General features: G+C 46.4%; 1 protein-coding gene across 2 annotated transcripts in view; it reads left to right on the forward strand.

Annotated features, from left to right (window-relative positions):
- The window catches only part of DMRT1 (doublesex and mab-3 related transcription factor 1), a 59,871-nt gene that overhangs the window by 16,757 nt on the left and 25,782 nt on the right, over positions 1-17,332 (forward strand). Inside the window, exons 4-5 of one of the 2 annotated variants that reach the window (XM_074569502.1) lie at positions 6,770-7,051; positions 17,039-17,201. In XM_074569502.1, coding sequence (XP_074425603.1) covers positions 6,770-7,051; positions 17,039-17,201 — 445 coding nt within the window. Of the gene's footprint in view, positions 1-6,767; positions 7,052-17,038; positions 17,202-17,332 lie in introns of both variants that reach the window. The other variant, XM_074569501.1, reaches the window with a different exon arrangement.

The following is a 17,332-nucleotide window of genomic DNA, read 5'->3' on the forward strand; positions in this document are numbered from 1 at the left end:
GCTTTTGTATGTGCTGTGACAAGTGCTCAAAAGGTCAAAAAAGCTTTCTTAACAAATTTGATAAGATAATGCAGTGAGCTGTAACAGCATAAAGTCCTGGGGGCCATAGACCAGAATAGAAGAAATAATTATGCATGGTAATGGGTAATTACAGATAATGGCCTTTTTTGGGGGTGGCAGGAAATACACAGCCCCACAGCCTTGCCTGGAATGAACATTGCCTAGGACATTAACTTTATAGCAAGCTAAAAGTTCAGTGCTGGAACCAAAGATAATCCGCAACTTCTAATGGGAAGCGAACAAAAATACTCCTCTCAAAGGCAGAGCAAGTGTGCAGGTTTTGTTCCTCAGGAGGCAGTGTCTCAGCAGAAAGTAAGTAATGGTGCCAGCTTTCTTTGACATCTGAAATAGCTCTGTCGTGATTGTCTGGTGGGAGAAACATATTGTTCCAGCGTTTCTGATTGTGATGTTAGGGAGTGATTTCGCACTGGCTCCATTCAAGGCTACTGTCCGACCTCAGAGTCAGCTATGAATTGAACTTAACGCGTTGCCAGACCAGTTAATGGGAGTATGCTGATGCTTTATATACTGAGCAAGGGGAATTTTGTCAGGTGCGGAACCAAGACTCTTATGAGGTCTGAAGGTAAGTGTTTCCTGACTGAATAATTAACTTTTGACGTTTGAAAGGCTTAGCTGTCTCCTGCCGCAGAGGCTGACTTGCAGGAAGGTATTAGCACTGCAGTGATGAAAACAGTCACTCTGAAGTGAAAACTACAGGAAATGTAAACTACAAGAAGCTGAACTCTGGTCACTGGACAATGGATATGCCTTCCTGCTCCTTGAGTAAATGTGTTACTGGAGTAGTCACAGTTCTGCATTTTCAGCTGCATGTCTGTGTGTGCGTAGAGTCTCTGTAGGCACATGAGAAATAAAACGGCCAGCCATAGGTGTATGTAAGAATTCATGTTGATAAATGCAGGCAGGGGTATTCTCTTAATTGCCATAATGCATATACAGAACCGCTTTCATGGAGTATACAATCAGATGGAGACTAATCAGCTGTTATGTCCACATGAGTAAATTGAACCGTGCCACTGCACGCTCACAGACATTGAAACGTGACTGTATGTGCTATCCAGATTGTTAAAACAGTTCCTAGTGTGCGTCTGTCCCAAGGTGACTAATATTCTCCGCCAGATTCCCGACTGCAGTCCAGTAACCATTCCCAGTAGGCAACTCGGTGCTACCACCCGGTTGTGGATGATGAGAAACTCTAATAGCATGGACTCTTGTGCCATTTGACCTCAGCATCAGCGGCTTGCCCAGGCATGTTTAAATTACTGTTATCAGTGTATAATAAGATGTATAACTGCCCTTTAACAGTACTGGTAGGAATAGGAAATACTGCATGCTTATATACAGAAGGAATTAATGTTACAGGCAGAACTTCAGTGTTTGCATTTCTCAGTGTGTATGTTTAAAAACATGTTTGCATCTGTGAGACAGAGATGATGATAGAAATTAATGTAAATTCCCTGGCATTTCTTCTCTCTCCTCCCAAAAAGTAAGAAGGGAAAGAATGATCTATATACACTGGCTTCTGCGTTGATTTTGCCATGCATATCCGCAATTCGTGTAAATCGCCATAGCTTTATTGAAGTAAATGGTCTGAGACTGGTTTACATTAACTGAGCACTGGACCACTGTTTTTCACCATGCTCTGCTAAGTGAAGGCAGGAGCCCCTTATAGGTTACTGAATGTATAAGACCCATATGTGTAACTGACCCCGAGAACTCACCTTCCTTAAAAGAAAATCCCAGCCGTCCTAAAATGAATTACTGGTTAACTACCATTAATATGCCATACAGCTGGAGAGTCGTCTACAACACTGCAAGATCAATAACAGTATTTATCGTGCATCATATTGATCTTCTATGAAAGAGTGGTCCATATTTCACACCGTGTACACAGTGCAAAAAAAGTAGCATCAGTTCTCTACAGACATAGAAAAGAGCTTAGAGATCCAAGGGCACAACTGCATGAAGGGATACTGTTCTCTCACTGCAAGAGCGTTGCTCACACGTGGAGAGCCTCTGACAGCCCTACGTTGTAGATTTGGTCTTCCAAAAACGGAGTGAAAAAATTCTAACCAGTTGTTTTTTGGTTTGCTCTTCTAATTTCTGTTCCTTCTCGTACAGCATCAGCCCCATATTTTTAATTGTGTCTTGTTTGCAACTTCCAAAATGTTAAAATTAGTGGCTACCGGCAGGGAGGGAAAGACCCAGGAGCCTTTTCCAGTTTTTCTGTGCAGAGTGTGAAGACAGCCGAGGCCTGAGCCCAGCTCCTGCAGCAGCCCTCTTCTTTCAAAGGGCAGTTGGAGGGGCAGAGTAGGAGTCTGACGGTGCAGCAGCAGTTGCCTTGTTGAGAGCTTAATTCCTCTCGAAAATCGCTCCCCTTAGAGCAGTGAACCTCAGGGCTGCCCCTCATGTGCAGGTGGTGTAACGCGGCAAGCTCTGAGGCAGGGGAGGACCCTCTGCTTGCCAGCAGAGCCATTCAGCTGTGTTGAATTACATTTGTGAAAAAAAAAAAAAAAAACAAAAAAAACCAACAAACCAGCTGAAAGCTTCTTTCTTAACCTTGGTATTTTCTCCTTGCTGGTGGAAAACGCAGCTATGGGCTGACAGCCTCCCTTGAGGAGGACACCTTGCTTGTTGGGTGGCTGGAGGCAAGGCTGTGGGAAGGTTCAGTCTGTAGGTAGGAGTCAGGAATTATACGTACAGGCCAAAGACCAACCAGAGAAACCCCAGTTGGTTAAAGTTTAGTTACAGCCATTGCTTCCAATAGACCTGCCCTATTCTGCAAACGGTGGCCATGCCTGAGGATGCTGCAGCCCAGAAGCAGTGTCCTTGCTTGCCAGCTGGCTAGCAGACTTCAGCTGGAGAGAACTGGTATGGATAGGGCAGAAACTCCCCTGGCCATAGGTTAAACATGAAATCTTCTCTGGGCAGATCACCAAGCGCCTTGTTTTATCCAGAGGACTAGGGTTTTTTGGCCTTTAATTCTGCTCCCCTGGGCACTTAGCACTTCTTTGAAGGTACTGGCTGGTCTGACCTACTTCTCTTCCTGAGCTTTCATTGCTCAAGAGAAAAAGTCAAGACTTTTCAGGGCTTTCTCCATTAATAGCAAAATTCTTTCCCCTTAATGTATTTACGGTTGTGTATGTTCTATACATGTTGTGTATGTACGATGTGTGCATTAGTAGTAGGAGATGACATGATTCAGCCAGGCTGGATGGAGTAAGAGCGTAGAGGTGGACTGCAGACCTGCCCTTGACCCGTTGCATGCTGGAGTCGCTGAATACCTGCAAGAGCTCAGCTCTCCAGAGGCATCCTTCCCTCAGGCTGGTGGGTTCAATGCTGCGAGGAGTTTAGAATAACCCATGGGGTGCTTTGACGTGGTCTGACCTGACGTCTGCCTGCAGTCCGGACGGCACAAGGCTGTGTCTTGTACAAGATGTCTCCCTTCTCCCAGGTGAAGGACCAAATCTCCTCCAGATGCTACCGAAAAAAAATCAAGAGACTTGTCCCAAAGCATGACATCAAAGCAAAACTCATCTCCTAAATTCGGGGGAAAGTGTGAGTTGAAGTATGTGGCAGCTTTCTGGTGTTTTTTCTCAGAATTTGCCAGTCTTTTTGTCTTCAGAAGCATAATGTGGATTGGGATTGGGGAAATTAACTGTTCTAGCCATCTTTCCAGCACCGTCACAGGACCCCTAGTTCTGCGTGGAGTTGGATGTGTCTGTCCCATCACTTGAACTTTCCCCTTTCCCATGGCTCCTATTTTCTCTGCCAAGCTCCTGTGGCACATCCCTGTCGCGTGGCCAGAGCTCAGAAGGGTTGTGTGCCAAAGATGTTATGAGAACCAGGGATTCCGTAATTCTGCATTTCAAAGGAAAATGCCCCAGGCTGCTGATGCTTGGGGATTTATGTGTATGGGTGGCTGAATGAGCAGGTGACCAGCTCTACAGACTCAATATTGAGTCTTGAGAGGGCAGCTGATAGTGCTGTAGAGGCTATTGGAGAGCAGAGGGATGGCAGAAGGAAAGCAGAGGACCATTCTGGTGGATTCATAACAGCCCTGAACACTGAACCGCTGGCAGCTGTTATGCAGCTAAAGGAAGAACGGATGGCAGCAAGTCAACCCTTTTGCACCTCTGGTGGCAAATGGTAGGAGGTAGAAACCACAGAGAGGACGTAGAAAGAGAAAAGAAGGGGCAAAAAGCTTTTTTTTATCCTCAATGTAGCAGAAGACTGCCACTGCTGCTCTTTCTTCAGGAAGGATCTATAGCATTACCAGTGACTGAACAAGGATGTGTGTATGAGTTTGTGGGTAGCTATGAGCAGGTCTCTGCTCTAGCCTAGCCCATCTTGTGCTGTGTTCAGAAGAGTAGTGCATGAGACCTTTCCAAAAGTTGCCGCAAAGCCTGCTACTTTCTCCCCCTCTTCCTTTTTGCTGTTGACACCTCAGGGTGGCTCACCTTTTGTGTGTAGTTATAGAGGGGTCCCATTTTCCTGGTGCTAGTATTCTTAGCGGAAAGTATTATCCCTTTTTAAAATGCACTGCAAGCGGAATGATGCTGTGGAGGTTTCAGAAGAAATTGCACATCTGTGCAGCATAGCATAGCCCTGCCAGAAGTTCTGCGGCCGGCTGCCTTGCATATCTCTGTCTCATGTAAAATCTGTATCCCAGCAGGGAACGTGTTGGAGGATTTTGCTTTCTGCTTCTATTTTACAGCATGAAAAGCAGAACAATTGGACCGGAGCTTTATTTGGGAGCTAAGTTTGGAGAGGGGAGTCAGGCTTGTGCTGTGATTTACCTGAAGTGTTGGCTTTTCAGTGCTAGTGGTCTGGTTTCATCAAAGACATGAACAAAAGGACTTGAAGAGAGGCCTGTCCAGAGGCAGAATAGTAACAATAATAAAATTTCATAAAAGTAGGAAAGTACAAAAACTGTGAAGGGTCTTTTGTGGCATTGCGGATTCTTGTTCTGTGCGCAAATTTGGGAGGTACTCCCAATGAAAAAGGCCAGCTGGCTTGATTCTCACTCGCGTAGGTCTGAGGGGCAGAAAAATCAGATGCAGGAGGCATAAAACATTCTGTTTGCTAATAAATGGGTACAGTTCATTGATGTCAACTAAATGCCAGCAAGAGCTGAATGTCGGCACTGTATGATTTAATGACCTGGAAGGAGACTATCCGTGACTGCAGAGAGCTTTCATTACAGCTGAAGGAGTGAAACAGAATTGCATTGTAAATGGCAATATTTGGTAAAACAAATTGTTGGATCTAGTGTGCAGCTTATACATAGTACAGTAGAAGTTGTTACCATAACTCTGAGAGGCTGGTAAATGCCACCATATTCGTTTTGCAGGTTTGTAACCAAGGTACAGATACACGAAGAGAGACGCAAAACAAACTAGACAGTGCCTGCCTGACATCTCTTTTAGGGCTGTTATTTCACATGTATGTATTGTCCATGCTCCTTCATCTCCATACCCATGGCCCTTGAGAGCTCATCATTATGCTTCAAGCCACAAGCCACATCCTTTTCTCCTCCATGGTGGAGTTAGGGAACGTCAAGGGAAGAGCAGGAGCTCCTTGCAGAAGGGGTGGCTGTGCTGCAAACACTGTGAGGGTTGGTGCAGGGCAGGGTTACAGGGGTGCGAGCTAGAACCAGAGTGCAGGGACAGTGGGATTTACACTTGCTCCCTTGTTTTATTTGTAAACGCATATTCACCGTGTGGTTAGGCTTTCGAAGGCTGTGGCAGTGTTTTGCTGTGTCTGGCTCAGCCAAGTGGCTGATGCAGCGTGTCAGAGAGAGCTTGGCTGTGAAGCAGAACCAACAAGCACCTTCCTTCTTCATCCTCGCAAATAGGGACACTGGAGTGAGGAAAACGGAGCTTAAAACATCCTCTGAGAAGCTCCCCCTCCCCATCTTGGGGAGTAACCAAGGAGGCAGAGCTTTGTGGGGACAGCCTGGGGGTAGCGCAGCTGTCTGGACTCTGGTCTGGAGGCACTCCAGGGTGCAGCAAGTCAGGAGCCATCCCCTCTCTGCCTCATTTGCCAGTGGTGTGGGAGCCTGTTCTGCTCCGTGATTTTGCAGGTAAACAGGAGTTAAATTTGGGTATGGAGGCTGGGCAAGGATTGAGGGCCTCGCTGCTCAGGGGTAGGGTGTGGGTTTCTGAGACACCTGAGCTGATCGTGCGGTGCTTTCCTTGACTGCAGCTTCTCTTGGCCTTGGGACTGTTTGTTCTTTCTAGAGGCAAGTTCAGAAAGCCTGCAGGACGCTGGCTGGAGAGGGGTCATCGTGTAGCTAGAGCCTTTCTGCTTCCAGGGTGTTAAAAGAGACTTGGCCCACTGTTACAATTTCAAAATAACAGGGAGCTCCATCCTTAGCTGGTGTAAATCACCATCAGATCAACTGATGCTGCTTCAGGGCTCAGAGCATTGTCTGAAGCTGCATTTGGTTTTGTCTCCTGTTTTACAGTCTGTAGTGTGTGTGGGTGGTAGTCTCAGGCGTTGAGTGGACGTCAGTCCCTCTCAGTTTCCACCAAACATCCAACCTTCTTTCCCTCTCAGTTCCCACTTCTTCCTATTTACTACTTTCCATCCAGCCTTAAGGAGAAGTAGTAGCTCATCAGAAGGTGAAAGGTAATGGTCTTCATGGAGCCTCCTGTTTCGTAATGGCTTTCTTTTTTCTTTTCCAGAGGGACGGATGCTCATTCAGGACATCTCTTCCATCCCCAGCAGAGGGCACTTGGAGAGCACGTCTGATTTGGTTGTGGACTCCACCTACTACAGCAGTTTTTACCAGCCATCCCTGTATCCTTACTATAACAACCTGTACAACTACTCCCAGTACCAAATGGCAGTGGCCACTGAGACTTCCTCAAGTGAGACGGGGGGTACGGTTGTAGGGTCAGCCATGAAAAACAGCCTTCGAAGCCTCCCAGCAGCATACATGCCAAGCCAGTCAGGAAAACAGTGGCAGGTATGATGTTACAGAGGTGTTACATGGAAGAGTGAGGTAGATAATAAAAAGCTGTTTCTTGGGCCTGATTCTGACCTCTTCTTTGCTGGTTTCATGGCAATGCAAAACCAGAATCAGATTCCAGGGTGGCATTAGGACCCATGTTAGGAAAATTAGCTGAAGTGGGTGGTTATCATGCAGCACAACAAAAGCAATGATACAGGTATAGGTAGGTTGCTGCAAGCACAGATAAAGGGCACCCACTTGATTTTATCTTCTGATTTACATTGTAGTAGATGATGAGCTGTTTTCCAGAAAAAGAGTGTCCAACTGAATTACCAAACATAGCATCCTGGGAGCCTTGTGTGTCATCTCTGAGAGGCTTTGCTCTTCAGGAACCTGTTCTTTTCTCTTCCGTCTTTCACATCTCCAAGGCTCTGAAGTGACCCTGTAGACCATGGTGTTGTGCAGTGAGTTGGTGGCAGTCAGTGACACGGCATGTTGCTAATGTTGCGTTGTGGCAGTGTCAGCTCCAAGTCTTGCGACTGTGACTTGGGTAGCTCAAGGTACAGGCTGTACCTAAGAGGTTTGCACCAGAGCTCTGTGTATTCCATTAGTTAGGATATAAAGCCACTGAAGCCCTCTCACTTTAGGACTTGATAATTGTAGCTTCCAACTCAGTACTGGTCGGAGACTGGAAAAAGGGAAAATCTGCCAAGGCAGGGGATTCGTGGCAAAGTAAATGGGGCCATTTCAGTGACCTTGAGGCTGTTTGGTCTTGGGCTATAGGCTGTAGGTGCTTTTCTGTCTGAAATTGAACTCAGGAGGCTGCGCCCTCTGAGTCTGCATACACCTGTGATCCTTGTCCCAGGGCAGGACAGGGAAGACCTCTTCTGTAGAGCATCAAGAGAGGGGAGGCTGCCTTCTGCAAAGGCTCCGTTGTGAAATCACTCAACAACAAAAGGTTAAATGTCCCCCAAAACTTCCTTTCTGAATGGAACAGAGGAGTTGTCCCTTTTGCTGCCAGAGAATTCCTCTAGCATTTCTGGCACAGGGACCAATTCTGAAAGGGCACTTTAACTTCTCATACCAAGGAGCTGGAACTAAGATCAGGGTGATTACAATTACTGTAGCAGTCCACATCACCTTCAGTGGTGCTTTCCTATCATTAGACACTTTTTTCATGGAAAGGTCCTTCTGAAAATGCAGGGGCCTCCTGGGGCAACAGCTGGCAATTCCATGAATTTTAAGATCATGGCTTTACAGCAGTTGGCATTTAGTACTATTCATGTCCCTTTTTTGGCATGAGTACACCTATATGGGAAAAAGAGCTGTCTCCCTTCCTTCTGCTGTGTGAGCCCACACCACGAAAGCTTTCTTCCCTCAGTTGATAGGCTTCACCGCAGTCACCTTCAAATACATGGAGGTACGCCTTTTCAGTTACATTAATTGATAGCATCCTCTTTGCCTGCTGAACTTGGTGAGCAGACCAGGGGGAGAATTAGTCAAGGCAAGCTGGGGATAGGATTTTGTGCGTGGTAACAAGGTGGTGTGCCAGTGCTCTTTTAGCTTTTTCGTTTTGGTTGATTGGGTTGATCTGGCACATCATAGCAGAGTATTTCAGATATAAAGTTACTTCTGAAGCTTTTGCAGTACCTAGCTTGTAAGAGCCTACTGCAGAGCTGATGCTTGGGGACACCGTCACAACACAAATGACGGGCAGCAGCATTCGTCTTGTGAAAATAATGTTCTTGCAGGCTGCTAGTCCGCACTTCACCATTCCTCCTGCCAGTAGAGACTTCTGTGATCTTACTTGCTTGCGAAAACGAAAGTAAATTACAGGTATTGACTGTCCTAGCGCATAGTGTTTGAGGAAGAGATAAAATGAATGTATGTTGAAATATATTAAACCTTGGAATGATGGTGTTGTCCTCTTGGTTATGTTGTGCTGTACTGTCATTTGAAATTAGACTGTATGTGTAAGAAGTCTTGGCCTAGAGGGTCTGTTGACTCACTGTGAGATTGCCTGTTTTTTGTGGCATCTTTGACACTCCTTAAAGAAATAAAAGCAATAGTGTGTTTTCCATGGATTTTTCTCTTGAAGCCCTGCAGAATCTGTAGCTGACTTCTGCTTAAGTGCCACTCCAATTAGTGAGATACCAAAGACTTGATTAAGGAAAAAAGAGGTGATTGTCAAAAAAGACCATTTTCTTTCCATCAGTAGACTCCGAGGACTGGGTGTTCATTCCTAGCTTGTGGGTTGTATCGCATGTTTCCACTCACCTCCATGTGAATTTAGTGATTTACCTTGCCTAAGATTTTAATTTCTTAAGGCCAAAATTTTTGGTTTCTCTCAGTGTTTTTCTGGTGAGATGCCTGTGCTGAGAGACTAGAGGTAGTGCTTTCTGCCTGCAAAAGTGACATCTCCCCAGCTTCTAAATGGCCTAAACCCAGGACCCACCTCTCCTGTTCTGTAGGGCAGAGTGTAGTTCAAGGTCAGTGTCATGTAACTTACAAGGTGTTTCTCAGGGGCTGATCTGCAAGAAGGACTGTTATTGCTGGAAGAGTTACGAATTCATGGGGTTTGCATACTGTTATGACAGCATAACATTGCACAAATAATCATAAAAAGTTTTACAGTGAGAGCTAGGCTAGATAATACTTGATGTCAGTGGGCTCAGTGATGCTGAGGTTGTAAAACGCTGTGCGGCACTGAAGATGGTTTGTTGTAAGGGGAATGAGCTCTCAGCTGCTGCACGTGGTTAAACACCAGTTCTGCTCATGGAAGGTTACCAGCTAGGGAAGATGACAGAAATACAGTGTTAAATGGAGAAGGATGAATGAGTTTCTCTGTCAAGCACGATAAGGAGTTACAGGAGAGTTTCAAAGCATGATCCACAAAGAGGAATCAGACCTTGCTCACACCTTCAGGGGGTTTTGCTGGCAAACCTATATAGGCTGGTTCTCTCTAAAGGAATCACGTAGCTGTATCTACACAGGGATTTTTGTTGGACTGCCTGTACTTGACTTGGGTTTATTTTCTGCATGCACAGGCTATCTTAACCAGTCTTCCAGTATGAGTGAGCCTGCTTATGTGACCAGTAGTGCTATAAGTGTTTTGATCAAGGTTTTTGATTTTTGCTTCTTTATCAAAATGATGGCTGTGCTATGCCCACTGTGACCAGATCAGGGCAGCTTGCTGAGCTGTGAGCCTACAGGAGGGTTTCTTTGTTGGTACAAGCTGCCCGTGTGCTCACTGGAAGGTATCCTCGTTTAAGCAGTGTAGTCAAGACTCCTGCCTTTTCCAGGCTTTGTTGGTGGAGGCAGGCTTGTCCTGGAACAACTGTAACCACACAAGGAGAATTGCATACTTAAAGATAACTTCCGGATGCAGACAAGGCCTTGAGCAGCCCAGCTGTCTGCTGTTTCAGAATTTAAGGAGCAAGGGAGAAAAGCCAGGGAGGAAACGTGTGAGTGTGTGTGGGATGGGATGAGGATTAATGCATCATTGAGCCTTGGCAAATAAACTGAATCACTGAATCTTTAATGTAGATTAATGTCAGATTTCATTAGTCTTTGTTCTTTGCAGAGGCTCGTGTACTTGAGTGGATTTGTAGAGGTGCAATTTTTTTAGATATTTCTGTGTAGGTTTTGTTCATTTGTATACAATTATCCCAGAAGCTATATCCATCATGATTTGATAAGCATAATGGAGATGATAGTTTCGGTCCAGACCCCTTCAGTCATCTGTATTCTGCTGCTTCTGCCAGCTCTAAGGCAGATAATCAGATATGTCTGGTGCTGCACCTGAAGAAAAGACGAGCTTAGGTCGAAGAGGAAATGTAGCAGATGTGGTGGTCACCATGCATCTCCTGTCACTCCAGTGTTGTGTGAGCATCTGGACCCTCCCTTGGAGCTCTCATAATTGTTCATTACAACAGGAATTTATGTGCATCCAACCAATTAACAGTTCGATGAGTTCGTCAACATTAGTACTGCAAGTCAGAGCATGTTGGTATGCAGTGGAAGTTGGTGCTTCAGAAGCTGGTCTCGGTGTGACCCACTTAGGGACAGCAACTGGAAAATGATGGGGTGACCGCAGTCTCTTCTACCACAACAGTAAAACCTGGATGGACACATCTGAATCTAATCAGGCTTCATTCTCCAGGCTGGCAATGAAACTGCTGGCTTGTGACCCACACCGTAAAGATAATCGGGACTCATTGTGAGTCGGCATCCTCCCCAAAAAGTGTTAGAACTCTTCTGGTTCCTACAGCCATACGATTAAAAATCTGCAAAATGCGGAATGTGCCCCCATATCTGGGGACCAGTGGCTGAGTTTTCTTTGTTACTCTGGTGACTCCAGGGATCCTGCTTCAGAGAAAGGTTAAGGCTAGCCAAGCGGTTTTGGACAAATTCAAATTTCAGAATTTCATGTAACTTCTGCTCTGAGGTGGTTTGGGTTTTTTCCCCTTTTTTTTTAATGAAGCTCGGCAAACAAGTATTTTCACTTAAAAAAACTCAACTTTTTTGTTCTTGCCTTAAACCAGTTTAGAGCAAAAACCTGAAGTAAGTATTGGTGAGAGTCAGACTAAGAAATTGTAACTCCTTTTCTAATATGGGAATTACATTTAGCATTTCGAAGTGCAATACCTAACATTGTTGAGATAGGAAACTGGTTTTAAAAAAATTCTTAAAAAGTAGCAAACATGCAAAAATGTCTTTTACTAAATCCAGAAAAGTGTGGCTGTGATAGGGCAGCTAGTAGTTTGAACTCTTAAGAACAGCTGCTTGCTAGTAAAAAAAATTTATCTTTTCAACTTCTGCAACCTGATTGTAGTTTCTGGCACAGTTTTTCCTCCAATAAGCCTGACCTTTTTACAGAAATGTGCGGTCTAACTCTCCAGAAATAGGTGTAAAATGTGTAAAATATATGTGTGTCTGTGTGTGTGTTTATGTGTAAATATATACACATTGTGCAAGTCACCCGACACAATCCCGATTTTATGTGTAAGCAGTGTATTATATACTGTATTCATAACATACCCTTCACACTACAGATTTATGCTAAAAGTATCCTAATGTTTCTGACAGCTCATGTGTGACATGAATGCAATCCATATTTCTTGGAGGAGCTAATCTAAGCGGTTTATTTTCCGATACTGCTGATAGGGCTATATCTCTAGGTGTCACCGCAGTTGAGATTCTGATGGTAACATATTGTTTATGGGTCACTGCCTTTGTCTAAAAGAATAGGTTGGAACAGAATAGCAAAGGTTAATTAAGTTTGTCTATCAAGGAGGGACAGATATAGATGTCTCTTGTATTTTCCGTGCTAGAATCAAAGTTAAGGCAGGGTATCATAGACTCGTTTTTCCCTCGTGCTGGAAAATATGCTTAGTTGGTTTTAGGAATGAAACAAAGCCACTCTGGGCAGCGGGAGTGCAGCAGTAGTTGTGATGGGTCAGCTCACGGGCAATAGCACTGCAAGGTGGGAGAGTCGCAGCAACCCTGGTTTACAGCTGGGGAAACTGAGGCAGGGAAGTGTTAAATAACTTACCCATGGTCACACAGCCCACAGGTGAAAGAACGGAGATTCCTGATGTCTGGGTTTCCACTCTGGTGCCCAGCGGATGCTTTCTTGCCTCACGCCAGAAACCAACTTGTGAATTCTGCTGTTTGCAAGTGACGACACATAAATGCGAAATGCAGTTTTAAGCCCCCCGAAGCTGGCTTTATTTTTAAGATAAAGGCAGAAGGAGGAGGCTATGTTAAAACTTCTAACAGAGTTTCTCTGGTGTTTCTGTAGTTACTGGTTTTGTTTTAAGGCAGCTGTGGGTGGGACAGAGGGACGGAAAGCCTGGGTGAAGTGACGTGGCCAAGATCAGGTGGCACACCAGTGGCAGAGCTGAAGGATAGTACTTAGGTCTCCTCTATTGCTCTGAATTTTTTGCAGCCCTTTTCACCTCTTCCTAGTTGTCCTTCTTGGGAATAAACCCCACAGTCAGTCACAATGAACTGCAAAATGAGAAGGTGCTACTAAGAGTAGTGCTGGCCTGCACACAAGGAGATTGCGGCTGGCAGCTTCTGCAAATAAAAGAATTAGCCGAGTGATGTTTTGTCTGAATGAATCATGTGGGAAGGGCAGGACAGTTTTCTAGTCTCTGAGGCTGGAAGAAGTGAGCCACCACTTGTGTCTGCTTTGCCTCTTTGCTGTCTCTGGTCTGGCCACCTCCTCTCCTCAGCTCTTCTTCCATGAAGATGTGTAGAGGTTTAGCAGGTGCTGCCAGGAGCTTGGAAGGAGGAGCTGGGCCTTACTTTGCTCTTCCACCAGCTGTTGAGAAAGCTCTTCTGCAGGAATGGTCTGAACTGATGCAAGACCATTTTCTTAGTGCTTTCCTGGCATTTGCTACATATTCTGTCACTGTTGGACGCTGCTGTGGGGCTGCACTGACTGTTGTGCTCAGTGATGGACAAATCCTGCTTCCAGCTTACCTGTTTGTGGATGAGCTGTAGCTGCCTTTGATTCCCCATGTTGGCTTTACAAGGGAACAGGGGAAGAATTTCCAGTGCATGCATGGTCTTTTAATCAGGCCATATTTGTTCATGAGTTATACGCATCCCACTGTTGCTTATAGTACATCCTTTAAGAAGTTACTGAGTGTGCACTGTGTTGCACCATTTAGGGGAACCTGTAAATGCTGAATAGGCCAAATGTGCATCTCCGATGATCCGTGTCTCCCCCTGAAGCCAGTGAAGTACTTGGTGAATCAATCCTGCAGCTGGGGCAGGGCGGGAGCGATGTGTGGCTGGAAGGGGATGCACTGTAAGTCAGCAGCTTGGGTGTTCAGCTCAGGAGCTCTGCTTGCTCTCTGCATGCAAGTGCATGCCTTTCCCTTCCACAGCACTTTCTGCCCTAAAACATGCGTTTTTCTTATTGCACATAGCCTGGGGTGATAAAAACCAGAGTGGCTTGTGGGACCATCCCAGCCCTTGCCTGCCTTGGTCTCGCTGTAGGGCTGGAAGGGGCGAGGGAGGCAGGAGGAGACACCAGAGGGCCAGGCACCTCCTCCTGTGATCCCTGCATTGCCTCAGCATTCACCCAGGACAGGACCCAGGGGAGGATCCCAAACCCAGCATGTGGCTGCAGCCTTCGGCAGGCCAGACTGTCCTGGACTGGAAGTAATCTGAATATTCCAGGGCCTCCCCAGGGTTGTTTTTATCACCCTTTCTGGCACCCAAAAATGTGCAAGGACTCTTCAGAGCTGCAGGAGTTAATACAGAGCAAATGCCCCTTCTCATAGGGTGGAGATCTCCTAAGCCCCCTTTTTAATGCAGCGCTAAGGTCAAGAATTTTTACGGATGGTTGTTTTTTTATTGTTACTGTAAAACAGGATTGCTAAGCACTATAAAAAGGAAACCTTATGGTTCAGATTTACTGCGGTGTGTATTCTAAACAGTTTAATAAAACAAAACCAAAAGCTTTTAGATTTTCTTCAGTGGTTAATACGCAGCATATTCTTTGCAGAGCCAAGCCTTTGGCTGTCGGTCGAACTGTGGTTCATAGACTTGGTGTGGGTAATAAGATTATAAAACATGTCTCTTGCTAGCCAGCTACCACACACTAATAATAATAGTAGTAATAATTCATTGCATCCAGAGATTTTAGGTGAGTTGTTTTTTTAAGAAATGGAGAAAAACCCTAAAAAAGGGTTTGAAAGGAAACAGGTCACTGCATCCACTCTACAGGGAGAGGAAACATGCACGTGATCGTTGCGGTGCCAGGGAGTGATCCCTCCATTTTGTTACAGCTGAAGTAATGCTGTCTCCTGCAGGCGACCTTTTCTCGGTTGCACACATGCACTTGCTCAAGGGAGAGATGGAGATGTGAAGACCGCGGATGCTGCCTCACCAAGGGAAGGAAGATGATGTGTGCAGAACAGCAGACAGAGAGGAGTTTGCTAACTTTTTTCCCCCAGTACTTCTAGAGCTGTTGAGCTTTGCAGATGTGCAGATTCAGCATGGCTGTTGGACTGAGCTTTTGGCCAGTTTGTATTGCAAATCCATAATTTCAGGGCAGAGGCAGTCTTGGTTTTGTGGAGGGAGTCTGTGCACAGCACAAATGACCATTTCCAGGTGGAGACTGCCCTTTTTCAGAACAACAGAGGAGACACCAGTGTCTCTTTCAACTTGAGGATGCTTTGGGATGACACATTCATTTTTTTTAAGAGCAATTTGCTATTTATCATGGATGAAACTTAGTGCATGTTGGCCTTTTTCTGTATGCATAGGGTACAGATGGTAGAAAAATCACCTTTTAAGTAAGACTCTTACTTTCATAGGCTAAAAGTGTGTCATGATGATCCTTCAGTACATGTGCAAATACGTGCAACTGTGCTGCCGTCAGAAGATGGGCAGAGATGCACTTTGCTTCCCGCAGACAGCCACTGCTGGCTCTCAGTACTGAATCTCACTGCAAACGTGGCTCCACATGGGAAGCGAGATGGTGCCCTCTGTCTCAGAGAACACCAGCAGGATTTTAGGTGACTCGGGCCACATTACGTCCAGCTAAGCATACTAAAATGCATATTGAATTATTAAGGGGGGGGACCTCTGGAAAACAAGGAGTGACTGCATTCTGGCTGCTTTTCTGGGAGGTGCCAGTGCCTCCTTCTTCCAGGACCAGATCCTGAGGGTCTGCTGGCGCGGGGTGGCCATCTGGGACAGCAGGTTCACCCCCTGCCTCCGCTGCTCCCCAGGTCTGAGCATCGCAGCCTGGTTGAGGAGCAGGGCTCCCTGCGTGGCTGGCTGGGATCCAAGGGGACCACAGTGGAATGGCCAGAGCTCCCTTAACCAAGGTGAGATGGGGCTGAAAAGGTTGTCAGGCCCTTCCACTTGCGAAGACAACATCTAATGACATAGCTGGATGTTTGTTTCTGTTGGCACTGCTGCCTTTAATACCTGGTACAAAACTTCTCTGCCCAGAAGTTTTCCATCTTACTGCTCATTCACTGCTCAGCAGACTTAGTGAGATCAGGTAGTCTTACCTTTCCTGTTGAAAATCCTGATCTTGTGAAGTGTTTGGCTGCATTTTTTGGAGCACTGTAGCCACGTTACATTGCAGAGCTTTGGAACAAATAATAGTAGATGGTAGTTCTTTCATAAAACAAAAATTTTAATAAGTATTATTTCCTTTCTGAGGAGATTACTTTGGATGATTTCAGGGCATTGGAGTAGGATAAACTTGGATTTCTGAGTGCTGCCAACTTTGCTGCAGGAGGGAGAAGGGGTTGTCTGGTGGCCACCGTGCTGATAGAGTGGACCTGCTCGACAGTGTCCAGCTGTGGCTCCACTGCAGGCTTCCTATGGAGTCTGTCCACGACTTGGTTTCTCTGGGTAAATTAGGAAAATATTTTTCCATCTCTCTGGGTTGTAGGAAAAGCGGTGTGTTTGCATGTGTGTGTCACTGTTCAGATGCCGTGAAGCATGTCCTGAGCGAGTTGAGTTGGTAAGACAGTCCACCTTAGCCCATAGGTCCCCGACAGAGCAGGTACCACTGGTCTGAGATGGGTTAGCCTCTGGGGGGGGATGTGGGGACTGGATGGACACTTTGCCTCTGACACTCCAGGTGTGTGCAGTTGAAGGGATCTGGAAAGCTTGCCGTGGTGTTGTTTGTGCCAGAAGCAGGGGACTTGCCAGGAATCTCCTTGCAGTGAAGGCTACGTGCTTGTGTGCCAGACATGGCTTCACCTGAGGCAAGGTAAACCAGCCATAGGGATGCTGGTGCTGCTGCTAGCTCGCATCCTGCGCCACGCCACCTCACCTGCAGCTGAGCGGTGTGGGCACGCCGGGAGCCAACAAAAGCAAAAACCTGAGGCCAGGCCCATCAGGATTTTACTTCCCACCCACCCCACCGTGAGCTCCTTCAAAGCCGTGTGTGGGGGGGGCAGGAGGCTGGAGCCGGGGCTCAGCTTTCACAGGCTGCTGTTGTGCTTCTCTCTCCGACAGGTGAAGGGCGTGGAGAGCCGCCACGCCATCAGCTCCCAGTACCGCATGTGCTCCTACTACCCACCCGCTTCCTACCTGGGACAGGGGGTTGGTGCTCCCACCTGCCTCCCCCAGATCCTGACCTCTGAGGACATCCCATCCTACTCGGAGTCGAAAGTGAGAGGTAAGTGCACCCAGAGGGGCGTCTGGGACCACCTTGCCTTTCGGCAGGCACCCAGGAGGTGTGGGTCGCTGCTGGGAAGGAAGCCGGGCATCAGAGAGCAGGTGTTTGCAAGGTGGACCTGGTCGAGTGGT

This window comes from Larus michahellis, chromosome Z, assembly GCF_964199755.1.
Source record: "Larus michahellis chromosome Z, bLarMic1.1, whole genome shotgun sequence".
Taxonomy (NCBI): domain Eukaryota; kingdom Metazoa; phylum Chordata; class Aves; order Charadriiformes; family Laridae; genus Larus; species Larus michahellis.